Raw genomic sequence first — 26,561 nt, 5'->3', positions numbered from 1 at the left:
GCTCCTCTTCGTCTTTCTGTCCCGGTGCTCTGCTGTGATTGAGCCGCTTGCCCTGGGCACGGTCCCTTCGCGTGCTTTAATTCTGGGCATCAGTGCTTGTGTGCATGCGCCCTTCCTCGGAGACTATGCGGGCGCACGAAAGCTTATGCCGTGAACAAAATTCGGTGGGTGCCCAAGGTGCCCCCCCCCCGGCCTCCTGGTTCCCACCAGCACAGCTCCCTGCTTCAATCTCCTCTTTCTGCTGTCCCCGGCCAAGCTCTGCTGCTTCTTTCCATGGGAAGCGCACCAACGCCGAAGCAGGGAGAGGCCTCCGCAGTGCTTGAGATGTTCTTAAGGGGCATTGATGTCTCTGCCAGAGCCCTGGCGCCTCTTGGCCCCCGGCCAGGTCCCATCTGCAGCTCGGGAAGGCCACAGAAAGCGGACTTTGTGTGAGGCAGGCAGAGGAGGGGAGGGGGGCTGGGCTGGGGGGAGGCTGAGGCTGCTTTTCAAGTCCACCCCCCCCTTGGGTGCTCCCCTCCTCTGCCCTGCAGGTACGACCCTGAGTCTTGCCCTCTGCTTCCACGGCACTGTCCAGCTGCTTAGGGAAGTGGCGAGCACAGGAGACGTGGCCGATGCCTCTCGATATGTGAACACCCGGTTGGCCGTCAGAAGGGGCGGTAGACCTGTGGGAATCCTGGGTTCAGGTCTCTCTTCTGCCAGAAACTTGTCATGAAACCTTACACCGACCTACCTTGCAGGGCCGTTGTAAGAATTTCTCTGCTGGTACATGAAGGCTGCAAAGCACAACATCGGCCTTAATTCTGGGCATAAGATTCTGTGCACAGAGCCCTTAACCCGTTCCCCTACGAACAGGCTGCTCTTTCTCCTGGCGACTCCCGGTCCCGGGTTCCGTTCCAGATTTCTTTGCTGCCTGCTCGGCAGTTTCTGATTTCCTCTGTGGCTTGGGTTTTTTGTGAATTCTTTCGGCACAGGGCTTCTAAGAATCCTCTGATAAGAGGTGGTGTGTGTGCGCGCATGAGTGCTTCAGGCCACAAGACATGTGTTGTGTCCCAAGCTGTATTGAGATTTGGAAACTATGCCCCCCCCCCCTGACTGTGGTTGTGTCGTACTGGTGCCTCCCCTCCCAGTCTCTAGGAATGCGGCTTTCCCAGTATTCCTGATGGGGAGGGGGGGGCTGTGCATGTTCAGGCTCCATGCACTGATGCTCAATGCCCCTGTGGTGGCAAACATAGATAGGTAGGAGCATGCCCAGTGCCCAGATAGGGATGAGGCATCAGGAAGTATGTGCTTGCACCGTTTTATCGAACTTGTATTCTCAGGCTCAGGAGAGAACCCCAAAACGGGCATAGTTAGCATCTGAGATTAGCAGGCAGGCCTGAGTTTAGCATTAACAGATTGGCCTAATCTGGAGAGCTGGGTTTGTTCCCCTGCTCTTCCACAGGCAGCCAGCTGGGTGACCTTGGGCCAGTCACAGTCCTGTTAGAGCTCTTCTCACAGAGCACAGCTGGAGCCATGTGCCAGCCCACTTGTCTCGTGGGACAGGAAAGGAGACCTCCTAGAGCTGGAAGCCCTGGGGGCCTCGTGGAAGGGCCTGCTTGAGGGTTTCATAGTGAAACTGCCTTTGCTGCTCCCAGAGGGTGCGTTTCTGCCTTGACACACGAGCAAACCCGTTCCTTGTTTTTAGGGCTGGCGGCTGCTGGGTGGACTTTCCAGGAAGTTAATCAAAGGGAGGAAGGGGAAGTCCGGGGGCACCCTGCTGAAAGCCCAACAAATCCACGACCCACCTTGTCAGGCAGTGAGGCTCCGAAGGCAGCAAGAGGGACCCAACTTCGGCCAGTGGAGAGCTGGTGGTGCCGGGGGAGGGGGGGTTGTATCTTGGACAGCAATGGCTGTTGCGGGGGGGGGGGGGCTTGGGATCAGGGGGTCCTTTGCTTAGTCCAGTAAAGAGTTGCGAATTCTAATTCTTCCCTCCATTGAAGCAGAGTTTTAGCTGTCTGCCCTGATGATAATCGTTTATTTATTTAATTTATATCCCGCCCACCCATGCGGCTCAGGGCCGTGAGCAACATACATTTACATCAATAAAATGTGGGTTTTATTATTGATAATATTTCTGTGTCTTTTTCCCCCTGAGGACTCAGGGCTGTTTACAGATTAAAACTACAAAAGACATCATCTTCAGAAAATTATTGAAAACATTAAATTACAGGTCCTAAATTTTTTCCCCAGGGACCCATAGACGAGTTTAGGTAAAAACAATATTTGAAGTAAGAGCTAATGATTGCCAATTATTAACAGTTACAATATCTATCCAACCCCCCCTCCTCCATGCGCACACACACACACACACTTGGAGGGAAGTGCCGCTGTTAGCAGATCTAGTGCGGCGTTGTCGGTGCAGACTGCTTCTTGCACAGAAAGACCCTGCGAAAGAGCCTCTCCCCCAAACGGCCTGTGCTCCTGGCAGCTTGTCGGCCTGACTTTTTGGGCACGGCGCCTCTGCCTTGCAACTAGGAAACTGAGACCTTATTCCAAGCCACAGGGAGCTGCCGACAATCACAGTGGAGGAGTGGGGGGGGGGGTTGGACAGGGTTAGGGAGACGGCGGTGGGAAGCCGTCACGGGGTGTGTGTCTGTGTGTGTCTGTGGCTGATTGTGTGCTTGAGGCTGCCGCCCTGAGAGGCTCCCTTTGAACAGGGTGCGATGTGACTTCCAAGCCCATGTGGGTGGGATTGGCCCTCTCGGGTCCGTCTTCACCTCCGTCAGCTGCTTCAGGCTGCCAAAGGGCAGGGGCTTGAGGGACCGCCTGGCAAGCCTTTGTGGGCCTCCCACCAGCCTCGAGTTGCTCCAGGCGTGTGGCTCGGTGTGTGTGGATGGACCAGAGGTCGCGCAGACATGTGAAGCCGCCCCAGACGGACTCCGGGCCGGACTCCACCAATGTCAGGACCGCCTACTACTCAGACAGCAGCCGCTCTCAGCCCGGTCAGGTCACCCACGGCCCGGTCTTCTTAACTGGTTACGCCGGGAAGTGAACCCAGGACTTGCAAGTCAAGCATTCACCCCCCACCCCCCAAACATGCAGCAGATTAAGAGCCTGAAGGGATGGGAGGAGCCAGGACAGGTAGCTGAGCCCAGGACGCTGCTTCCTACCGAGTCCCGGCAAGAGACCCTCGGCCCAATCTTGAGTGAGAGAGTTGGACGTTTCCTTTTGCCACAAGAAGTTCCTTTCAGCTGCAGAGCACAAAATATGCGGCCTGCTTTCCTTCCGAGCTAAATTTAGCTTCCAGCTCAGTCCGAGCCTTCTGCGAAAGCTGTTTTCTCCCCCCCCCCGCCCCGCCTCTGGAGAGGCAAGAGGACACACCGTGGGGAGGGGGGTGGATTCTCAGCTTGGATCTCGCCATGCCTGTTCAAGCAGGGTCTGCATGCGAGACAGCAGAGGGGATGCCAGCCGACACCCACGGTCGGTGCTGGCAAAGAGGGGGAGAAAACACGATCGCACGCACGTGTTTGTGTAATAAAATGGGAGTCCAGGAGCACCTTTAAGACCAACAAAGATTTATTCAGTGTGTGATCTTTCGCCCTGAATAAACCTTTGTTGGTCTTAAAGGGGCTCCTGGACTCTGATTTTGTTGTGCTACTTCAGACCAACACGGCGACCCATTTGAATCTATGAACGTGTGTGTGTGTGTGTGTGTGTGTGTGTGTGTGTGTGTGTAAGCAGAAAAGTAGGGAGCAGAAATCAAAAGGTGCCCCAGTGGGTCCCTGTCCTTGCAGAGCAAATCTCGGCTTTTTGGGGGAAAAAAATACCCCTGGGGGAAAATGCAGAGTTGCAGAAATGCAAAGATTTCCTTTGCAGAAGCGGAAGCGTGACCAGTGTGCATTTTCGGCGGTTCCCCTTCGTTTTGGCTGCAGGGCATCTCCCAGCCCCGAGTCCATCTGTTTGAAGTGGGGTGGGCGGAACTGAACGCAGGGCTTTGGGCCCAAGAGCACTGCAGAGGGGTACCTGCCTACCTGGCTGAGGGGTATTCCTCGGTGGGAGGACTGTTCTGTGAACAGAATGCGTCTGTGGGACCCAAACCCATGTAAGACCCTCCCCCAATCTCCTCTCATGTCCTTTGCCCATCTTGTTTATTTACTTTATATCCCACCTTTCACCCCAATGGGGACCCCAAGTTCTTCTCTTCTGCTGTGTTTTATCCTCACACCAACCCTGCAAGGTTGGCCACACTGAGGGTGTGTGATTGGCTAAGGTCCCCCGGCTAGGTTACTTGGCAAAGTGGGGATTTAAACCTGCTTCCCTAGTCTGAGTCTTGAAGGAAGGATCCACTTTATAGCCCTCAGTTTAGAAAGCCTTGGGGGAGCAGCATCCCCCCCCCTACAGTGAGGTAGGGCCAAAAGCCCAGCAGAATGGTTCCTCCCAGGGCCAGCCCTGCAAGGCGGTCCAGAGAGAGACCAGGATTGATGGTGCCAAAAGCCGCAGAGAACTTCCCTTGTCTGGCTCTTCCCCAAGGCAAGCAGAGCGGTTTCACTTCCGTAAGCAGGCCTGAACCCAGGTGGGAACAGAGCCAGAGCAACATGAAGCTGAGAGCAGCAGCCTCCAATCTGGAGAACTGGGTTAGATAGCCCACTCCTCCTCCCCATGCAGCCAGTTGGGTGACCTTGGGCCAGTCACGGTTCTCTCCGAGCTCTCTCAGCCCCACCTCTCTCACTGGATGTCTGTTTTGGGACAGGAAGGGAAAGGGGGTTGGGAGCTGCTTTGGAGTCTTAATCACTGGCTCCCCCTCTGGAATCAGGCCCCTGGTCCCTCAAGGTCATCTCTTTAGGGTCTCAGGCAGAGAAAGGTCTTTCCCATCACTTCCTGCCTAGTCCCTCTTAACTGCTGGGGATCGAACCTGGGACCTTCTGCAGGCCAAACAGAGGCTCTGCCACTGAGCCACGCCCCTTCCCAAATCTCAGTCCGTCTATTGGGCTGAAACTTGGGCTGAGTTCCCAGTGGGCTTGTTACAAGCGCTCCCTTGCAAAGGCAGAACTGAAAGAGAAACAGGACAGCTGGGCAGGGTCATTTCTGGTCCCTTCTGACCGACAGCGGGGGGGTGGGGTGGGGGGCAGAGACAGGGGACAAAATGGTTTTGGGAAGCAGTTCTGGAGGGGGGCAAATCGCACCTAGAATCTGGGGTATGCTCTTGCAGGGTCTTGCCCTCTGACCTTGCAGATTCTGGGGATCAGGTCTTGTCCCACAGCTCCTTGGTTCCTTTTGTGCATTTCGCAGGCCGGAAGGAGCGGCTCGTGGGACATTGATGTGTCCGGGGGGGGGGGGGTCACGCAAGGAGCCGCTACCACCGAGGGAACACATCAACTGCGATCCAGTAAGTGGCTGTTCTCCACGGGCTTACCATAGTGAACATGACCCCCCAGCGCATGAGCATGGGGATTATCAGGCATTCTCTGGTCAGTTGCTGCAAATTCAACTGTCGGGCTGACCACAAAGCAGCCCCCCCAGCCCCCCACAAGCAGGAGGGACGGGGTTGCTTCGAGTTCCTTTGCAAGCCCGGCTCCTGTTCACATGGCAGCCCCCGCGGTCGCTCTTGGGGCTGGGAGCTGGTGGTGTTTGTGGCCCGGCTGCCGCTAACCATCGCAGCAGCCGGCACCAGAGAGAGCGGAGGGGCCTGACCGGAGCGGCTGGGGTGCTGTCGGGGCCTGGTCGGTCTGTTTGTTTTGCGTACCCAAAGGACGCCCTGATCGGTGTTGCTGCTCAGGCACTCCGAGTTGCTCACCAGACCCTTTTTTATCTCTGCCAACCAAATGCTCCCCCCTCCCCCCGTGTTGTTTTCCTGGCCCTCCACTTGAACTGCGAAACAGCTTGGCCAAGGCAGAAGGTCTTCTCCTCTGTATCCCCGAAAAAAGGCACAAAGCTGCCAGATCCAATGAGGCTGATGTGAGTTGGCACATGGCTGGGTGCATCGGACATTTGTAAGGGCAGCCAAGGGGCTTCCAAGGCAAGGGAGAAGCAGAGGCATTTTGCCCTGACCTTACTCTGCAGAGCCTTGACTTGGAGGTCTCCCTTCCAAGTCTCTTTAGGCTCTTTAGCTTCAGAGATTGGGTAAGATCAGACTATATCATGCCATCCCCCATCCCCCGTATAGTGAATGGGGGCATCAGAAGTTGTTTAGTGTTAAATTAGAAGGGGGAACCAGACTGTTCTGCTTCGAGGCTTAGTATGGGCAGCAGGCTAGGCATAGTGACCCAGTTGCAGCTGTTCATTTGTCGTTGTACTTGCAGCACTTGAGAGGGGACATGATGCCTCCACAGTCATGGCTTTATGTGCAGCCTAGGACTGGCGAGATATCAGGGGGGAAACTTTTCACAGTCAGAGTAGTTCAGCAGTGGAATGGGCTGCCTAAGGAGGTGGGGAGCTCCCCCTCACTGGCCGTCTTCAAGCAGCGGCTGGACAGATCCTTCTCCTGGATGCCTGAGGCTGATCCTGCCTTGGGCAGTGGGTGGGACTGGATGGCCCCTTCCCACTCTAGGATTCAGTGATTCCTTGGAGGTCTCCCATCCAAGTACTATTCAGGCCCAGCCCTGGGCTCTGAGCAGATGCCGTGGGTGGTGGGAAGAGGCGGCAGGAGACCCACCTCGGGTTCGGATCTTGGGCTCATCTGCAATCTGATTTCTGCAACTGTCTCCCCCCCCCCCCCAGAGGAGAAAGAGCAGACAGGTTTGCAGCCTCTCCTTGCTGCTTCTGGGTCTGGATCCAAAGCGCTGGCTCTTCTGTGACTCACCGTCCCTTAAGCCCAAGAAGGATGTGAAACCCGGGAGGCAAACAGCATGACCAAGACAGAAAGCAGAAGTCCCAGAAAGGCCAGGGAGATGGGATATTGGGGGGTTTCAGCCTAAATCAGCTCTCGCCCCTGAGGAGGAGGGGAGCAAGGTGCTTTTGAGTTGGAGGGTGCGCAGGTGGGAAAAGGAGGATCCTGTTTTGTCTGGGGAAATTTGGCCTGCCTTGCACCTTGAGCTGCCCTTTCCCCACCTCCTGGAATCTGCAGGGCTTGCTTGGGGTTGTGTTCACCCCGTGCCCTCGCTTTTTTGTGGGGCTGGAATTCCTGGGGCGGTGTCAGGATCGTGTGATCTCTGCCACGATTTGACCTGAGTGACTCCATCTTGTGTCATTTTGTGTTGTTTTACTTGTCTCTGCAACAACCCTGAACTGTGTGCGCTGGGATTTAGTTTTGCAAATAATTCTGCGAGACCGTGTTCTCCCTGGGAGGGGAATGCCTAGCACCCAAGGCCAAGGCGACCAGCTATCGTCCTGGAGGTGAGCCCAGGCTGGCCCCCGTGGGAGGGGGCTTTTGCTCTCTGGGAAGATGCACAGAGAACCAGTAACCATGCTTGCTGCTTGGGCGTTGATTAGATTCGACTCTGAACGTCGAGGTGTCTTGATCTGCTAGCAATAAAAGCTTTCTGTTAATCCAGAAGAATTGTTGTTAGGCTGTTTGCTTCCCTCCACCCGCCTCCAGCGCAGCCTGGCCTCCCTCGTTGTGTGTTCCCTTCCGTTTAGGGACAAGGGAATGCGTCTCCCTCCCCTTCCCTGGAGGGGGTGTGTGTGTGTGTGTGCGGGGGGGGGGGGCGAATGTTCTCCATCACTAATCGGTTTCCCAGATGCTGACGTTCCCAGCAGCTGTGCAGCTTCCTGTAGCTACAGGAATGTGTTTGGCCTGTGGACTTTTCTCTCCAGAAACTTCCTTGACCGACCCCCCCCCCCCCGTGACTCCCCCCTCCCGTGCCTTTGCCAGGATTCTGCACGGCCGAGTCAGCGCTTGGCTTGGACGCCCCCCTTTGCCCCCCCCCCCAGCCACCGGTGCTCTTTTGCTAATGCCCTGACCGGATCCGCTTGTTCCCTCTCCTGCTTGGGAGACATGAGTGAGTCACGGCCGGCAGGGCAAGGGGATCTCCGAGGGCTCTCGGCGTGGAAAATCCTGGCCTGGAAGCAGGGAAAGATTGGCCTCACGGGGGGCGAGGGATAACACCCCCTGGCCTGCCCAGTGGCCACGACTGTGGCGCTCCAACATGGAATTTGGGTCCTGAATGCTCTAGCGAGAGCATCTGGCCCAAAGGGGTCTCGAAAGCCCCTCGTGACCTCCCGGTCAGCTTGACAAAGGGAGTCTCATTTGCCCAAATCTCAAGCTGGGCTGGGCTCTGAAGTTTGCCCAAATCTCAGAAGCTGGGCTCTACCCTGCCCATTGTGGTGAGCAGGGCAGAGACCGGGGGGGGGGGTGGTGCCTCCGAGAGCCTTGCCCGAGGGTCAGGGCTGCTTCTAATTTCTCTCCTTCCTTCCCCAGCTGCCTCCGTTCCCTAACGTGATGGCTGCCCAGGGCTGGGGGCTAAGAGCATCCTGGCGCTGTTTCCTGGCACAGCGGCTAAGAACGGAGGCGGGTGGGTGGCCACTGATGCCTCATCTCAGTCCATTTGGAGGACCAGAAGGGAACCTGTGTGTGTGTGTGTGTGGGGGGGTTGTTTCATGGGAATTGAAGCCGCAGCAGAGAGATCTGCAGACTCCCGCCGTGGCCTGCGTACCAGGAGAGACAAGTGACACAGCTGATCAGGAACAGTGGCAGATGAACTGTGCCACCCTGCCAGTCCGTTGTTCCCAGTCAGTTGCTGTCCGTCTGCTGCCCAGTTGCCAGTCCTGGGTGGACGCAGAGCCATGGACTCTTTGCAGACTGGCTGCTCTCAGGCTCTTCTTTGAGTACCCACAGGCCTTTGCAAGGCTGCCTGCTCACTGTCGGGGGGGGGGGGGGGCTATCGCTGCCAGTCAAGCCGGCCTCCCCCCACCTTGGTTGCCTCCTGAGTAGCAAAACCTTTCCGGGGCATCTGGCTCCCTGGGGCCCCAAACTTCACGGCACATCCCAAGAGGAAAAGGTTCGCCCTCTTCACAAAGTCAAGGCACTCTGCACATGCCTAGAAGTCCTGCTGGCTTTTATGATCTGTGTCTTCTTTTAATTGGATGCACAGATTTCAATATCGTCTTTGCTTATGGTATCCCCTTGTAAGACGTCTCAAGAAGCAAGCCAGTTGAGAGAGGGGGATAGGAATACAGTGTCATGGCAGAGTGCCTCTGAGCCTGTGCAGAATGCTTTTTCTTTGTCAAGGGAGCTTTTTTAGTTCTCCATGTACTTTAGAGCCATTACTGCAGGTTCTCTCCTCACTGGCAGTCTTCAAGCCAAGGTTGGATACACACTTTTCTTGGATGCTTTAGGATGCTTAGGGATGATCCTGCGTTGAGCAGGGGGTTGGACTAGATGGCCTGTAGGGCCCCTTCCAACTCTATGATTCTATGCTGCCCACAGGAACGGCTCCATGCCCCCCTCCAAGCGACAACCCTTCAGATACATCAAGAGACGCCTCCTGTCCTGGGTCCTCTCGCCCACCTCTTCTCCAGGCTGAACCTTCCCAAGTCCCTCAGCCTTCCCTCACAGGGCTTGGCCCCCAGGCGACCTGGATCCTCCTTGTTGCTCTGCTCTGCACCCTCTCAATTTTATCCACTTCCTTTTTGAAGGGCGGCCTCCAGAACGGCACACAGCCCTCCAGGTGGGGTCTGGCCAAGGCGGGATACAGCAGGACTATGACGCCTTGTGATTTTGATGTGATACAGCCCAAATCTGCGTTTGCCTTCTTTATTGCTGCACCACCCTGTTTGCTCCTGTTTAGCTTGCAGTCCAGAGCCTCTGGGGTGAAGCGCCTGTAGGCTCACGCGTGGTTTCTCCTGCCTCTTCTTGCAGTGCTCAAAGCCGAAGCTGCAGGCGGCCTGCTCAGCCATCCAGCAGATCCGACGCTGCACTCGCCTGGAGATGCCGGATAACATCCACACCTTTGTGCTTAAGGTAAGGAGGAGATGGGCTGTGCTTGGCCACGTGTGCCCAGCGGTCCCCTCCGAAGCCGGGAGGGGAAGGGAGGGGCAGCCCCAAATTTCCCCTGCAGCAGCCTTTGACCTGGAGGCCCAGTTTTCTGGAGGCCCAGTTCCAACCACCTGGGTCCTGCCGTTGATGCAGAGGAGGCTCCTGGGAGGCTGCTACGGGCAGGTGCTGGGTGCCCTCACCACTGAGGTGGGCGTCAGATGAGCTCAGTCGGAGCCACGCCTGGTTTTGGGTCCACGGGAATCCGACCGAGGGGGCCTGGCTGGCAGACCCCTTGTGGGCGAGACGTGTTGGCCGCCCCAGAGGTTGTTGCCTCCCTTCTGACGTGTTTTCCTGCCCCCCCTTGCCCCCTCCCCAGGTGGACCCCTCCACAGATATCATCTTCGAGGCCGGAGAGGAGCAGCAGCTGCATTCCTGGATGTCCGAGATTAAAGATCGCCTCCGTCGGGGGTAAGGCCTTGCTTGGGCTTGTGGGTGTGTCGGACAGCCCGGCAGAATTTAAACTTCCAGAGAATCTCTGTTTGCTTGTTAAATTCAGCAAGATAAAGTTTCGGTGTGTGTGTGCAATGCCAGGAGAAATCTCAGATGCTCCAGAGCAAAGGTGGCAAAACTGTGGCTCTCTGGAGGTCTGTGGACTACAATTCCCATGAGCCCCTCCTTTGGCTGTTAAGGGTCAGACGGGCTGGAGGCCTTTAATTCATAGACACCCACACAAAGAGTGTCACGAACGCCACGTGCTGTTCTGAGATGGTGCATAGTGTCCCAACCGTCTCTCTCTCTCTTTCTCAGGTCAGATCTTGAACTGAACTCCGAGTCTCCCTCGGAAGCACTGACCACAAGCCCCACAAACAGCAGCCTCGACTCTCTGAACCCAGGTACCTGCAGCACCAGCTTCTGGGCCTTCCAGCACTGCGGGGGGCCTGGGTGGGCTTGGGCGGTTGGTGGCCTCCCTCTGGCCCCTTTCAGCAAAAAGACAAAGAAGAAAAAGAGCTGGGGGGTTTGTACCCCACTTTTCACTATTTGAAAGAGTCCCAAAGTGGCTTCCAACCACTTCTACCTTCCTCTCCCCACAACAGACACCCTGGGAGGTAGGTGGGGCTGAGAGAGCTCTGAGAGAACTGCTTGATCAGAACAACAGTAATCAGGACTGTGACTAGCCCAAGGTAACCCAGCAGGCTGCATGTGGAGGAGTGGGGAATCAAACCCAGCTCGCCAGATTAGAAGCTGCCACTTTTCACCACCATACCGCGCTGGCTCTCCAGGAACCCAGAACTAGGTCCAGCCTGTCAAACTTTCTAGAAGCAGGTGCAGGTTATCTGCTGAGAGCTCACCAAAGTGCAAAGACTCTTTTAAAATGTTACTCTGGCTTGCATGCATTTGGCAGGGACACGAGAGGGGGCCTTTTCAGTGGCAGCCCCCACAATTACGGGAGTGCATCCCTAATCTTCCGGAGAAGAAGTCTGTAGTTTGAACCTTATTTGGTTAAGTTTTCTAGCAGCCCTGAATTGTGAATTGTGATTCAAAATAATTGTTTTTACGTATTTTATTTCGTTTTACCTGAGTTGTGAGCCCCCTTGAACTCCATCAGGAACATAGTTGACTCATCAGTTTCCTAGATACAAATAAGTCCGGTTCTGTCCAGCCCAAAGGGACTCCCAATCCGTTTGGGCTGGCAGGCAGAGTAGGCCCAGCTACAACATGGCTGGCGCAGGAGGCGGAGCCAGCCACAAAAAGACTCCGCTTTAATAACACTGCGCAGATCCTTGTGCTGAACCTCGCTGGGCAAAACCCCCGCCTGCTTCTGGCCCTGCTTAAAACACTTGAGGGGCACCAGGACACCTGCTCTCCCTAGGGGTTGAAATGGCAACGTGGAAGCTGCCCCCTCCCTGCTCTGATCACAGGAGGAGTCACTGGAAATGACAGCAGAGCTAGGGAGAGTCAGGGGCAGCAGGAAAAGAGGAAGACCCAGTCCCAGACTCCCCAAGCCCCACTGGCGCCCCCTGAGCTGGAACGGGTTGCCCACTGCCCTTCCCAAACAGAACGGCTGACCTGCTGGACAGTTGACCTCTTGCTTGGCGTCTGGCATTCTGGGTTTGGTCCCCCAGTGGATCAGGACTCTCCCAGGCATCTGGTTACTGACAGGGCTGTGAATTCCCTCCCTCCCTCCCTCCCTCCCAGGTGCGACGCAGCCAGCCCCGCCCGATCAGCCCTGCCAGAAGACCGAGCAGTACCTGTCGTCGTACCCTTGGTTCCACGGGCCCATCTCCCGAGTCAAAGCCGCCCAGCTGGTCCAGCTGCGAGGACTTGACGGTCACGGGGTCTTCCTCATCCGGCAGAGCGAAACCCGCCGGGGAGAATACGTCCTCACCTTCAACGTCCAGGGGAGAGCAAAGGTGAGGGCCCTGCCGGCAAGGACGGGGGGGGGGGGTGCATGTCCCGTTCTCTGCAGCTGCACCAGCAGGTAAAGGGAGGACCATGCAGGGAGCCCGTTCCTCCCCCTTTCCTGGCCACATCCGCAGAGCTGGCTCTCTTTGGTGGAGTTGTAGGCGGCACGCTTAGCCCGGGGGTCTCCAGGTCGCCTTTAGCTCCGGTGTTTGAATCGAGGGACATCGTGGAAATCCAGACAACTGTGGGGGGAAGCCAGGCCTCTAGCTTGAAGGGAAACAGGACCCGTATCGAGTCTGGGGCACCTTGAACACCAGCCGAGGTCTAGCCATGGACTTCTCCATCTCCTCCCAGCCCCAGGAGTCAGCCAGGGAGATCTAGATTGTAACGGAAACCAGGGATGTGGGGTCTTGAAAGGGAGCTTCCCAGGGGGAAAGGAGGAGGAACGGGGCCTGCCCCTCCCTGCACAGAGCTAGTCCCGGTTTGGTAATCTCCCCCCCCCCCCGCCACTCTCTCGGCAGCACCTGCGGCTCTCGCTGACGGAGCGTGGCCAGTGCCGGATCCAGCACCTCCACTTCCCCTCCGTCGTGGACATGTTGCTCCATTTCCAACGGTACCCCATCCCCCTGGAATGCGGGGCCCCCTGTGACGTCCGGCTGTCGAGCTACATGGTGGTCGTCCCCCACGCCCAAGGTGAGGGGGCCCGTCGGGGAACCGGGACAGTCTGCGGCCAGCGAGGCAGCGAGGGCGAGTGCTCGGCCCCCACGCCAGAGAGCCCCTCTGGTTCCCAGTCCCTGGGGCGGAAAGCCCCTCTTGCTCCCTCAGCAGCAGCCCCCATGCACTGCCCCCCCCCCGTGGACTGCTCAGGAGGGAACCGGAAGCTCCCTGGACCCCCCCCCCCCCCCGTGGGACTGGCCACCGGGCGCTTGTGGGTCTGCAATGGGATCCTTTACAACCAGTGCAAAGCTGCTTTGGCTGAAGGACTCAGCAGAGCCAGCCGGCTTCTCTTCTCTTGGGCAAGGGAGATGCGGCTCCGTTTCTCAGTCTGCACGTTAGGAAAATGGGCTACGGGTGGAAAAGGGGCAGGAAAGATGCTTTGGTCAAAAAGGAGGTGGGCAAAAGGAGGAAGGCCCAGAGTCTCTCGCCAGGCCGCAAGTGTCTCAGGGCGACCCCTCAGGGTTTGCAAGGCAAGAGACGGGCAGAGGCGCCGCGCCATTTGCCTGCCTCTGCACAGCCACCCTGGTCCCACCCGGCTCGGCTTCCTAGACCTCAAGGCAAGAGACAAGCAGCCGTGGTCGGCCATCCCCTTCCTCTGTGTGGCCATCCTTGCTAGTCTCCCTTCCTGATGCAATCAGGCCAGCCGGGCATCCCAGGACAGGCGGCCTCTTCAGAGCCGCCCCAGCCTCGCCCAGCGTGGTCGGCAAGCTCCAGAAGAGCTGAGAAAAGGTACAGCCCTTTGGCCTCGGGGAAACCGGAGGCAGAGGGGCTGCATCCGACACACCGTGGGCGGAGAGAGACCCAAGACCAGGCAGGGCCTCTGTTTGTTTCCCCAGAAATGGGCCAGGATTGGGTGCATGCAGGGGCCCTGCGCGTGTGCCGGGTGCAGAACGCAGCTTCCTGCCACCGCATTCCTTAAGGGGCGTGTCTCTCTGGGCCGGGCTTTCTCAGCCAAGGTTTTTGCCGGCCAGAAGGGTTTCCCAAATGGGTGGGAATTTATTAATTATCTCTCTGTATGTTTTATCGGGTGACTTGGCTTCAGAGACTGATTTTGGTTGAATCCCCGAGTTCGTGGGCACCAAGCGAAGAAGGATCTCTCCCCTCTTCTTCCCCCCTGCAGGCTCCGGCACCCTCGTCCCACCGTCGTCCTCCATCCACCGCTGCGGCCCAGACTTCAGCCTTGTCCAGCTGGCTCCTGCCAGCTGTCCACAGCTCCACGCGGCCAACGACCCTGCCCACGCGTCCTCCGAGGAGCAGATCTTCCACCTGGTGCCCCCGCCAGAGGAGCTGGCCCGAGGGAGCCTGTGGCACAGAGGGAGCCTGTCGGGGCCGCCCGGCACCCCTGCCGCACACCGCCCGTGGGACAGCGATTATGAGATGGACTCCCAAGGCAGGGGGCATCTGCGAGCGGTCAACAACCAGTACACCCCCCTTTGACCCAGTGGGACAAGCTAGTCTCTCCCCCCTCTGCTTTTGCACAGGACTCTTGGCGTTTGGTAAGCTAGAGTGAAGGCTCCCTCCACCATGCCGGGGGGAGGGGGAGGGTGGCCCCCCGATTTGGCCTGTTACAGGGCCAGGTCTTCAGGCAGACCCCCCCCCCCCGTGCATTCTTCTTCCTGATTTTGCACATCCTTCTTTTGCTGCAGGCAAATTTTGGTCTTTGGGGGAGTGCGGAGGGGGCCAGTCGCACAGGTGGCAGGAACACTGGCCGGGTGCCCGTCTGCTGCGTCTGTCTCCACTGCCCGTGCCGAGAGACCTCCGTGGCTCTTTCATGAGGCATTATCACAAGTGGGACCACCAGCAGGGTCCCTCCGAGGGCTTTCTCACCCCCCCCCCCGGCCTTAACGGCAGAGAGCAACTTCGGAGTTGATGGTGCCAGCTAAGGAGCCACCCGTCTCACTCCTTCTAAATTAGGGGTGGCCAAGCGCTGTCTCCTCAGATGTCCATAGACGACGATTACCATGAGACTGTTAGCAAGAGCTCATGGTCATTGTAGTCTGTGGACAGATGGAGAGACACAGGTTGGCCCCACCTACTGTGAATGGTGCTGGGTTGGCTTTTGAGTCACGGCTGCCCCCTCTTGCCTTCCTGGCTCGCATCCAGCCACCTCTGTTGGCCTTGACTGAGCCCCCGGTGGCTTTTCCTCTGGAGCTGAGGCCTTTCCCACTGGGGATGCCGGGAGTGGAACCAGAAGCTACCTGGGTGCCAATCCGATGCTCTGGGGCTGAGCCGTCGCCTCTCCCAGCGCAAATTTTTAAAGTAGCATCCATCTGCCAGGAGGGTGTCGGAACTGTTAGCTGCTGGGTCCAGGGGAGAGGGTCCCATTGGACAGAGAGAAGCTGGTGTGGAAAAGTAGCACCCCCCACCCCCAATTTCTGTACTTGGAAGGCTCATAGAGTTCTGCAAAAACACGTCTTTAGAAGCCCCCCCCCCCCGAAGACAGACGTCTTCTCACCCGAGTCACATTATTTATGCTTCCATAAAGTCAGCTTTATTGACTGCTGTGTGGGTCACTCCTGGGTAAAACACTCCGGGCTAGGGCTCTACGCCTCAGTTTTCAGGGCTCATTTGTATGACTCTTTTTAGGACACAGATTTAGGGGTAAAGTAGCAAGCTTGTTATGTACAGTTTTGGTCCCTACTTAAGCCCTACTTTTCTGCAAAACTGTTTGCTTACCTCAAGAGGGTCTTCTAATGAGTAAGTGCTCAAATCTCCCCCCCCCAAAAAAAAATCCCTTACCTGTCAGATCGTACTGCTAAACACACTAATTCTCTGCATGCTAAGCCGTTTGGGGAAGCTGAGAGCAAGGGCAGCCACCCTGCCAGCAGATTGGAACATGACATGCCACAGAGAACAAGAGCCTGCGTCTTCATCGGTTGTCCCCTGAGCCTCCGGCCGGTCAAATCAATGGCTTTACCAGGAACCAGCTGTAGAACTTACCCCGTTGCCAATCTCCACCTTCTTAAAACTGAGAATCAACCACAGCAGATAACAAGCTTGCTACTTTAAACAAATGACAAAACAAGAAGCCTTTCAAGAACTACACACATTGTGTGTGTGTGAAGCACTTCCTCTTTGCAATCATGTATAATAGAATTTTTCTATCTATTGTTTCTGTATGTGTTGTATGTGTAACTTATTCTTGAATACTATTAAAGACACAGATCTGCGCCTGCAGTAAATAAACCGTTTTTAGAGATTCTCAGTGGCTGGTGACAGTTAGTGCAGCTGACCTATTAGAACCAGGCAGACACCGGACGGGAGGTCAGTTTTTAAAACTTTTTTTATTTTTTAATTTTTTTTAAAGTTTTTATTTTATATTATCTACAAAGTAAAAGTTTCCTCTTAACTTAGAAGTTACACCAACCACTGCCTTGCGGCTGTGATTTCCCCCTCATCAAACATGATTTTATAAATAATAAATCCGTATCTGTTTGACGATTAGAATTTGCCTTTACGAACCTCTTTCAAGTTTAGTTAGAAGTAAAAGGGATTTTTGTCTTGATTTCTTTTTTTGTGAGAATAGCAGCAAGAATCACTCTCATTTCTTCTTTCTCTAACAGATGAATTCATAACTCTGGAAGGGTTGTTTTAAAAAATAAATAGCTTTTCCAGTTTTTTTTTTCTCCTGCGAGTGGAACTGGGGGCGGGGGGCCCTTTTTTCTTTTTGACACAACACATGGAATTATGGAATTGTCCCACAAGGTTTTTACATGCTTATTCTCAGTCCAAATTTCTCCCACTGCAGGGTGAGCTGTTAGCATTCCTGCCGGATGTTACAAGAATTTTTCCCCCTCTCAAAGAACAATAAGTGAAATACGAGTATTTTTTTTTCCCGTCTTGTTTCGTTTTTGTTTCTGTGCTTCTCAGTCGGTAGAAGCAGAAGGAAGGTTTTTGGCCTAAAAAAAAGAAAAAGGGATCCAGCCTCACAGTTGCTGCAGTTCAGCTTTACAGTTGTTGTTGATGGTGGGTTTGTACTGGAAAGGAAGGCGAGAGAAGACAACGTGAGAGAGACAACTGCAAGCCCAGCCAGGACATTTCCAGAGCTAATCAGGACATGGCCTGCCTCTAGGCGAGCTCTTGGAGAGCTATGGCCGCCACCCCCCCCCCCCCCCCAAATGCAGGTTTAGTACTCAAGCTGTTTGCAAGGACCAGGGACCTTCCCAGCCCCAAATCCAAACGACACGAGCCTAGGAGAATGCTCCTTTTCAAAAGCTTTGGGCCAAACCAGCCTCCCAAGGCCCATGTCTCAATCTCCAGGAGGGGACAAGGGAAAGAAAAGGGATTTCATGAGATAACAAGAGACATGTTTTCTAAGAGCTTTTGTTAAAGCTGCTTTGCTAGCCGTACCTAACACCCCCAGACATCTCAATGGAGGGAAGGAGAGAAGACAGGCCTCCTGTAACATATAGGGCTCCAAACAAAGTACGGCATCTCGGGGACAAGTGGCAAAGCCACACTGCTTTATGCAGAAATCCCAAAACCAGGATGAAATCCGTATGAATCTTTTGATGAGGACCAACCAAACTGACCCAGCACTGGTGTTTGGGAGGGCATAAACTATCTGTGCTTTGAGGCCCAGATCTGAAAACCTGCCCCCCCCCCCCACACACACACGCACACTCTCTTCCCCCTCCCAGGCTCTCTCACCTGAAGGATGCGTCATGTAGGGAAAGTGTGTTGCTGTCGAAACTGGAATGTGCTGCAGGGCACTCTGCGCAATGGCGGCCTGAGCTCCACCGGGCGGCGGCTGGGTCGTCATGAGCATCATTGGAGCATGAGCAGTCGGATGCGAAGGAGCCATCCCTGACTGCACATGGGCCTGGAGCAAGAAACAAGGTCGCGAGGGGAGGCCAGCACTCGGCCACAGCTACGGCCCTGGAGCGGCTGCAGCAGAGGCCACAAGGCCACTGAATGAGTTCCTCTTGTTTTCAGGCTTTCCCGTCTGTGGCTGAGATTATTATACAGATAACCCTGAAGGGGCAGGGGGGCTTCCTGGCCAGGCTCCAGGGTCAGACTAGAAGACATGGGGCTAAGAAGGCACGTGCTGGCCCCAAGTCAGTCAGCTGCCCAAGCTCCACAGAGGCCAGAGTGACCAAATGGGCCTGCCAAAGGCTGACTTTGATTTCCCTGTGGGATGACTTCAAGCTCAACCCAAAAATGAAACAAGAGGACATCTCTTCCTTGGCAGGCAAGTTAACACGAGCCCAGGAGTGGCACAAGCGCCGCTGGCTGGTGACTTCTGCCCCTCAGGCCCATCTGGCCGTGCCAACTGGCTTCCCCTCCCCAGCAGGCTCCGCCAGAATAGTGGGGCTGTTGGAAGAGAGTGACCGCCTATTCTCCACCACCTGGCTACTCATTTTAGGAGCAGGCTCCATCTCCCTCTGCATGTGCCACAGCCCCTGCCAGCTATGAGCATAGAATGTCCCGGCCTCCCTCCGTTACCCTGGCTTGAGCCTAAGTTGACTCCCACCTGTCACCAGCGTCCTCCGTATAATTTTAGCAACTCACACGTGCCAAGTCCACAGGACTCCCAAGCACTCCCAAGCCCACGCCCCTGGGCAGAGATTCCCTCAGATCCAAACTAGCTGGCTGCAGAGAGCTCAAGAGAAGGGGAAATGGTTCCCACGGGGTCCCTTGAGAGGCGGTTGGTTACCTGGGGGACGTGGGCCATGTGTGGTGGGTTGGTGTAGGCCGGCTGGACATGGGAAGGATGGATGGCGAAGACGGTCTGCTGTGCCGTTGGGAAGCTGCTCTGCGGAGACTGTGCGTTGGAGCCCGGGGTCATGGAGGGAGGAGTTGGCGCCAGGCCGGTGTGGTAGATGGCCGGCTGCTGCTGTGCATTTGTCAAGTGCAGGGCCTGCGCAGCCTGGTGCTGATGCGGCTGCAGAGAGAGCGGGAAAGGGATCCTCACACAGTGCCCCCCACCCCTCCTGGCATCGGCCACAGGACTGCCACTTCCTGCCCTCACTGGGTGGGCAAAGCCCGTGTCGTGTCTCCATTTCCCACATGTGGCAGCCGCCAGTCGAAGGTGCGACACAACGAGGCCCCCTCGTGCCAGAAAGCCGCTTGGCTGTGCATCGGCTGTCAAATTCACCATTATGGATAAGTGGAGCCATCTCGGGGGCACCTGCCTGTCCCCTTTTAAGGCGTGAGGGTGACTGGTCTATCGGGCCACCCCCTTGGGGCAAGAGTCACTGCCTCGTGTTGGTGGCCGGCTGGGATCCTGCTCCTTTCTTTAAAACTCCCTCGTCCTGCCCTACCTCTTCAGAGGCTGACAGCGCAACAGCCAGGTTGGCAAGGCCTCCAAATATACTCGTTCAAAAACCAAGATTAGAACATAGATTACAAGGCACAAATTAGAAGAATTGGCCGTTTTTAAAAGACAGAATTTCAAAAAATACTTCTGCTAGCCTTTCTCTTTTCAGTGGGATGCTTGTGCAAAGAGCAGTTTTACACTAAAAGATGGTGCAAAAATTATTTTAAAAAACACATTGGTCTCTGCCTTGCAGCAAACCTGGGTCCGGCAGGGTGACTAATCGTGGCTGAGCATTCTTTTCCAGGGGCACCAGCAGAGTCGTTTAGAGATGGGTTGTGAACCAAGTCCTACTAACGTGCTATCAAAGACCAGCAGAATAAATCCAGTGTGCTGCGCAAGAGCCAGGTGCACGCCCTCTGCCACGATCAAGCCCCCCCCACCCCCCAACACAGGCCCGTCTTTCACACCAGCTTCCTGCTGCCCACCTTACCTGCACTGGGCTGGGAGCCGGGTGGCTCCCTCCATGTTGGTTCTGCTGCTGCCCCGTGGGTGTGGCAGAAGGCTGCGGATGTGGTGGATGCGGGTGCAGAGTGGCACTGGGATGAGCATACTGCTGTGCAAGGGAGCCAGTAGAGACTGGGAGGGAAGGAGGGGAAAGAAAACGGAGACTTGAGCGCCAGCAGAGACAGCCCACCCCTCCGTCCGCAGCGTCTCCCCCCACTGCCTCTGGTGTGTTTCTTACTGCAGGCCTGAAATCCTCATTTGGCTGACATTCAAAATTGCCTTTAAATCAACCAACAGGCCTATTCAGTCCCAGTGACTGAGGGAAGGAGGCTGGACTGGGAGTGACCAGCCCTCTGCCCTCTGCCAACCGTCACAGCTAAGAGAGGGCATGAACCTGGATCTGCCAGCTTCTAAACTGGTGGGTATGGAGCAGTGGGGTATAAATACAGATCTGTACCCCTGAGGCCCCTGTAGCTTCACATCCTACCACCTCTCTGCTTCCTTCACTTTGTGACCTTAAGTTACTGCCACAAAATTCCAAGTTGCCTGGAAAAAAAATCTCTTCATCGCAATGCTGATGTGTGATATACTCAGAACAAACAAACATGCTTCACAGTGCGGGTGCCCGCACTGGTCTGCAGTAGATGGGCAAGGCTTGAGTCCCGCAGATATCAAGAGTCACGGTATCTGACCCAGGGAGAAAGGGGCAAAACCTCGTGAAAGCCGAAACCTTGGCAATCTTGCTGGTCTCTAAACTGTCCCTGGACTAAAAGGTCATTTGTAAATTGCCTGTTCCGGACACAGCTTCTGCTAGTGTCTCACTCCAAGCACAGACCTCATCCAGTCCACAAAGCTCCACCCAGCTGCAGGTCGAGGCCACTAGCACACAGCTGCCGTGGTCAGCGGTTCCCAGACCCCACGATGACCTTTGAACATGACCTGGGCAAGTGAGAAGGGCTCCAAGATCAAGGAGCTGCAGGAAAATCATCAGGACATCCTGTGGTTGACGGAAGGATGAGGAAAAACAAGAAACATCCGAAGGAAAGGCCTCCTGTCTCTCACAGAGGAATCCCCCTGCGAAGTCTTCTGGGGAGGAGGGGATGTGCCCGTGATGACCTCTGCCTCAGCTGTTCCTCTGAACACATCCTCAGCTACAAGCCAAACCAGATGAAGCTGATCCGCTCCACTTACGTCTGCCCCCCCCCCCAATCGAACACATTTCCAGTAAATAACTGGGGACTGGATGTGTGCTTCTGTTGAGCAACACAGCAAGAGGAAAGAGAAACGGCAACAGGAGGAGATGCTTTTAAAGAGGGCAGCAGAACGCTGAGAAGGTCCGAGTTCTGCCATAACCCCGTAGCCCAAAAGGAGACCAAATCACCAGGGCAGCAGGCAGAGCAGGAGGAGAGAAGGGGAGAAAGGAAACAGGAGGGGCCAGCCCAATTCAACACCAGCTTAGACGCTGCACACAGGCGCTGCACGTGAATCCAGGGAAGAGGCCGAATAAAACCATCATCAGCACATGGTACGGCCATTCTCAGTAAGATGGCAGTAAGGATATTGACCCTGGTCTGAATGACACCAAGCAAACCATTCGTCGTGTAAATACATTCAGAATTATGAAAATGCATGTTACAGTGGAGTCCATCTTTAAGGGGGGGGGGGGGTGTCTGTTAAACGAATAAGCTTGTCGAAAGTATTTCAAGGGCTCCAAACCACATACTGAGACTGTGTTGCAGCTCTCTATAGAAATGCAACAGGTCTCTGCTTCATTGCTGGGGCAGCTGAGTACAAAGTCTATCGGACGCCCAACCCCTAACAAAATACCACAGGAAAACCCCCGTGCAGGCTACACAATGGGCTACATTTAATTAGCACTCTTAGTGAATTCAACAGAAATGACTTCAAAGCAACGGGTTTTTTTTGTAGATATTCTTTAATCTTCCCTGTATCTCAGAGCAGCATGGACGTACCAACCGCTACGTCAATCTTCTGTGTTTTTCTCACACAGCAGGCAATCAGCCAATCAGCATCAGCAAACAAGCCTGTTTCTATTTAAAACTTCTTCAGTGTAAATTTCTACAGTACACATCACTGTGCTCGTAAGAAAATGCAGAGAGCTGGACACAATATTGGAGTTATCGTTTAGCCGACACTGGGGGCTTTCTTGCAATATTGTCATTACTGTTTATTTCATCTGTGCCTGCAACTCCTAACGGCTGCAGTCAAGAGGAACCCTGGGGTTCCTGCTACAATCTGCAGATCAACAAAACCTCTTTTTCCATAGCAAAGCCTCTGAGAGACTCGGCCAAAGTCTTCAGGTTCACTTGAATAGGCTACGAGGGATAAATTACTTTGGGAGAGCCAGAAGATCACAATTACGTAGAGGAATCCCAGCCAGAAATTTAATCACCTCAGCTCTCGCCTTTTCCAAGTAAGCTGCAATGCTCCTTCCAAGTGGGCCAGCCCAGCAGAAGATCGTAATTTCAGTGTGTGCCCACACTGTGCTCTTGTCAGACACTTTTATATCTTGTATACCTTTAGGCCACCACAATCCAAATTTTACACTCTCTCAAGTCTTGGTCAGCTATGAGCACCTTTGGGGGCCAACAAAGGACTTCCACTAAATTTGATCGGGTATATTTCTATTGAGAGCAGCCATTCGACAAGCCTATTCCGCTGACACAGGTTCTCTCGAGTTTACTGTACAAATCAACGTTAGTACAAAAAACCCAACTCACTGGCAAAGTAGAAAGAAGGGCCTGTCTCCTTGCTGTAGGGTATTTTGGGACATGCTGAATTTGGGGAAATAGAAAGGGAAATTAGCTGCGTGCCATGAGATTAGAGCACCTCTTCCAGTCGCCTGGAAGGGTTAAACAGTCAATGATGGTTTTCATGCACAAACCAATTTGCAATTAAGAACACGTTAAAAAGATTTTCAAGTGAATTCAGACGGCGGTTGGTCTTCATCAACATTAACATGACAACTACGAAAGGTGCTCCTTTCAAAGATCAAAAATTTAACTGATTTGCAGTGAAGACCAATACGTGATTCTTTTTTTTTCTCCCCCAATGGTGATGGGAACTGGATTCCTCAATATGCATAGCCCCCTTTTCCCAACACACGGCTGTTTAGCACACCACATTGGAACAGGGAAAGAAAACCACAGGAAGTCAGAGAGAATCAGGCAAAGAAGAACGCTCAGCAAATACGAAGCAGAACCAAGGCCAAGCACAGGAATACACTTTAGCTGGGTTTTCACATCTTTTCAAGTTTTAACAAAGGCTCTGGCATTAAGGGTGAGAATTAATCACTTGTTTATATACACAATTAATCGAAATGAGTCCGTTACGAGCGTATTATATTCTACTGCCTGATATAACTTGTTGAGCTCCCATGAACTACCAACCAGTCAATGCAAATGCCCTTTGCAGATTTTGCTCTCCCCCAGTGGAAATAATTCACCCACATCAACTGTTCACATGTCTTAACCGAAGGCTGTACATGAGACCAGAGAGTTGGTCTGTGAGGAAGCAAATTGCCGGCCGCCAATCAATCATCTTGCAGATGAATAAGGGACTCCCTGGCTTATAGCTCAGACTTCGCCCCCACACTTCGATCCCCTTCCCCTGCTACAAGGAATCTGGTTGCGGCAACGGGCCAGATCACACAGCACCCGGCTGGCAGATCACGTAACCCGACACAGAGCACATATTACCCAGCTCTGCCAATCCCATACATTTCTGACTGCCTACACCTCAGAGAAAGTCCAGCGTCCTGTAAACAGGACCCTGTTTCAAGGCACGGATTGAGACCGTGTGCCAAAAACACACGCCCTAATATTAAATGGAAAGCAACAACCGTCGGGGGAATTCTCCATAAGAACCAAGCGTGCTGGTTAAGTGGCGGGATCTGGAATTCCTCCCAGGTCTCATCAACCCCTTAGGCCAGCTGGAGTTGGCAACTCTCCTTCATTCACGGAGGGACTCCCATCAGCCCCTTCTCCGACTCCCCCAAAAGCCCATGAAAGCCCCCTAAATTTCACCAATGAGCAGTCCTGTGGTGGCTTTGGTCCTCTGAGCCACGATCAAACACTTATGTGCCAGACAAAAGCAGCCCATTAGAACCCTGAAGTTCTTTCTACTGGGCCAGATAAGCCAAGACTGATTGCTCAGAATAAACAAATAAAGCCACCCCAGGCCCAAGTGCCCAGGGAGGGCCTCCGAATAGCTTCTAGCTGTGCTGCTTCCTACCCAGGCATTAAGGGTGGCCGCTGGGAGGGCTGGCCTTCCATGCCACGCTCCCCGTCTCCTTGAAGATGCTTCTAGAGAACAGCTCCTCTGCTACAATTTCCGCGTAAGGCAGCCCAGTCATGTTCCGGTAAAGCTGCTCACCTGTACACACCCCGTTAGCCAAGCAGTAGGAGCCACGGGTATCTCTGTCTTCATCTATGTGTTAGCATAATAATTTTATAATATAGTTAAAATGCTTTTAATGCATTGATTGCTGCCCACCTTGGATGTACAGGCAGGCAGGATATAAGCAGCACTAAGGGAGGAAGTAGACCTCCAAACACCAGGACTAGGAGACAACAAGGGAAGGCCTCTATTCCCAGCTGTCAGCCCTCCAGAGGAACTGGCCGCTATGTGAGATACGCTAGATCAAGAGTGGCCAAAACTGTGGCTCTCCAGATGTCCATAGACAGCAATTCCCAGGTGCTAGCAGGGGCTCATGGGAATTGTAGTCCATGGACATCTGCAGAGCCACAGTTTGGCTACCCCTGCGCTACACGGACCACTGGTCTGATCCAGTAGGGGACTTTTCTTCTTAGGAGTCCCTTCCAGAGATTTCACGGCTGCTACGTGGCCGTGAGTGCAGTTCCTCCCTCTGCCTTCTCCCTCCTGAACAATGTTCCAGAAGATCAGGGCGCTAGGGCAGGTGACCGAGTGCCTTTCCCAAATGAAACGTTTCCTCCAAGCAGAAAAAGGACATGATTCCCAAATATCCCAGATGCTGCGAACAGAAGGCAGCATGACACAGTGGCCAAAGAATCTGTGTTCAAAGCTAAGCTGTTTGTCTCCACTGAGAGGTGCTGCGTTAGCAGTAATGTCATGATTAAAGATCTGCAAGTAATGACTGCAAGAGAGAGAACTGGCTCCGTGTGAGGAATTACAGCACTTCATATGCCAGTAAAAGTCAGAGGTCTCTCCTAGTTGCTCATGAAAAAGGCATTTCCACAGCCCTTGCAATATTTAAAGCACTTCACACGCGTTATCTTATAAACCCCACAAAACCCCTGCAAGGTACCCTGGTATCGTGGCCACATTGCAAGCAGAAGAACAGAGCAACTGGCTTGCACACAAGTAAGATTAAAACCAGGGTCCTTCTGGACCACAGCTCATTCCAGCCATTCCACCACCCCAGTGCATGCCTGACAACAGGCCTTTAATTCCAGAGTCTAGTGGGTTTTAGGACATCTTTATAGGTTGTTGCAAATTTGACACTCAGACACAAAGCCCCCCCTTTCTTCGGCCCAGCCTGTAAACGGGAAGGCCTGAAAACACCAAAAAGGCTTCCTACCATACATCGTGTGCGTCTGCTCATGTGCACCGTACTGCGTAGCTGTGGAAGAAACCAAGCTGGGCTGGGGGTGCGTTGGTGGCACCATCATCCGAGCATTGCCCTGTATGACAGGGCTATAAACGTGGGGGTGCTGCCAAAGAGAGAGAGGGGGAGGCAAAGGGTCAGTATTCCTCAGAGTCCCACCGCTGGGGCAGGAGGAGGCGCCCGCGAGGGCACAGCCGAAGAGATGCCAGGCCTACCTGAGACTGATAATGTGGCACATGCTGAACAAGAGGCTGGTTTGGGAACTGCTGGGGGCTGTAGGTGACATACTGGGTTGAGTACGCCGGCGGCGTGGCCACAATGGGGGCGCCAGCAGCAGAGGCGGGGTGCATCATGGCGTTCTGGTGGTGCTGGTCTTGCCGCTGCTGGGGCATGTTTGATACTGCAAGCAAAGGAAAGAGGGAACCTTAACAAAAGCACCTTTCCAGAGAGAGAGAGAGAGAGAGAGAGAGGCACAGGCCTCTCCTTTCAGTTAAAACTAAGAGCCATAGCCTTTGATACGCAATCACACGTGCTAGCTAGAGGAAGCTACTGCATAGGAAAGAAAATCGGCTCAACGAAAACTAGCCGGGCTCCATGCGGTTTGACGCTGCTCGGATGCAGCCAATTTCTTACTGGAGTCCTCGCAAGAACTTCCACCTCTCATGCTGGGGAAGAATTGTGATTCAGACCCCCACAAAACAGAGAATCAGAAAACTTCTCCCATCAAAACTTCAGGTGGAAACGTCCGCTGGCAGGTAAACTAAAGAAAAAGTTTCTGAGGACTACGTCCAAACTATTATTACTGAGGAAAAAAACATTTGTTCTCAGAAGCTCGAGAGCAGGGCTGCACTGGGTGGAGGGTGACAGGAGCCTAAGAGGACAAAATTCTGGAGGCCCTGGTCAACCTGAAGGCTCAGTGAAAATTGAGAAATCTGTTTTCATGTGACCTTTACACTGGGTCCAGATGGGAGACCCCAAGGAAGACTCTTGGTCTTCACAGTCCTGAGCTAGATAGCCATGCACTGTGAAAGAGCATCCACAATCAACAGGTTTATTGTAAACTGAACACACTAACCCTCCAGTTGAAGGTTCAAAAGAAAGGCAGAAGCCTCTACCACAGTCACACGCCCACCCCTACTTGCTCCTTGGTCCAACTGGCCACCCAAGCACTACCAGTT

General features: G+C 54.3%; 2 protein-coding genes across 11 annotated transcripts in view; one reads left to right on the top strand and one right to left on the bottom strand.

Annotated features, from left to right (window-relative positions):
* SH2B3 (SH2B adaptor protein 3) overlaps window positions 1-16,211 on the top strand; it is a 36,737-nt gene extending 20,526 nt beyond the window's left edge. For 2 of the 3 annotated variants that reach the window (XM_077308166.1, XM_077308167.1), the window contains exons 3-8: window positions 9,776-9,877; window positions 10,269-10,360; window positions 10,700-10,785; window positions 12,089-12,303; window positions 14,133-14,508; window positions 14,659-16,211. In XM_077308166.1, the coding sequence (XP_077164281.1) occupies window positions 9,776-9,877; window positions 10,269-10,360; window positions 10,700-10,785; window positions 12,089-12,303; window positions 14,133-14,508; window positions 14,659-14,882 (1,095 nt within the window). In that variant the 3' untranslated portion in view covers window positions 14,883-16,211. Of the gene's footprint in view, window positions 1-9,775; window positions 9,878-10,268; window positions 10,361-10,699; window positions 10,786-12,088; window positions 12,304-12,816; window positions 12,989-14,132; window positions 14,509-14,658 lie in introns of those variants that run through there. The other variant, XM_077308168.1, reaches the window with a different exon arrangement.
* A 66-nt stretch (window positions 16,212-16,277) lies between these two features.
* ATXN2 (ataxin 2) overlaps window positions 16,278-26,561 on the bottom strand; it is a 43,665-nt gene continuing 33,381 nt past the window's right edge. For 6 of the 8 annotated variants that reach the window (XM_077308157.1, XM_077308158.1, XM_077308164.1 and 3 more), the window contains 7 exons: window positions 25,599-25,783; window positions 25,357-25,489; window positions 22,517-22,570; window positions 19,762-19,907; window positions 18,669-18,896; window positions 17,663-17,834; window positions 16,278-16,989 (listed from right to left, as the gene is read on the bottom strand). In XM_077308157.1, the coding sequence (XP_077164272.1) occupies window positions 16,961-16,989; window positions 17,663-17,834; window positions 18,669-18,896; window positions 19,762-19,907; window positions 22,517-22,570; window positions 25,357-25,489; window positions 25,599-25,783 (947 nt within the window). In that variant the 3' untranslated portion in view covers window positions 16,278-16,960. The remainder of the gene's footprint in view (window positions 16,990-17,662; window positions 17,835-18,668; window positions 18,897-19,761; window positions 19,908-22,516; window positions 22,571-25,356; window positions 25,490-25,598; window positions 25,784-26,561) is intronic. The other 2 variants (XM_077308161.1, XM_077308162.1) reach the window with 1 other exon arrangement.

Source organism: Paroedura picta, chromosome 13, assembly GCF_049243985.1.
Source record: "Paroedura picta isolate Pp20150507F chromosome 13, Ppicta_v3.0, whole genome shotgun sequence".
Classification (NCBI taxonomy): domain Eukaryota; kingdom Metazoa; phylum Chordata; class Lepidosauria; order Squamata; family Gekkonidae; genus Paroedura; species Paroedura picta.
Note: the sequence above shows the minus strand (reverse complement) of the source record. Positions and strands in the feature narration are given on the sequence as shown.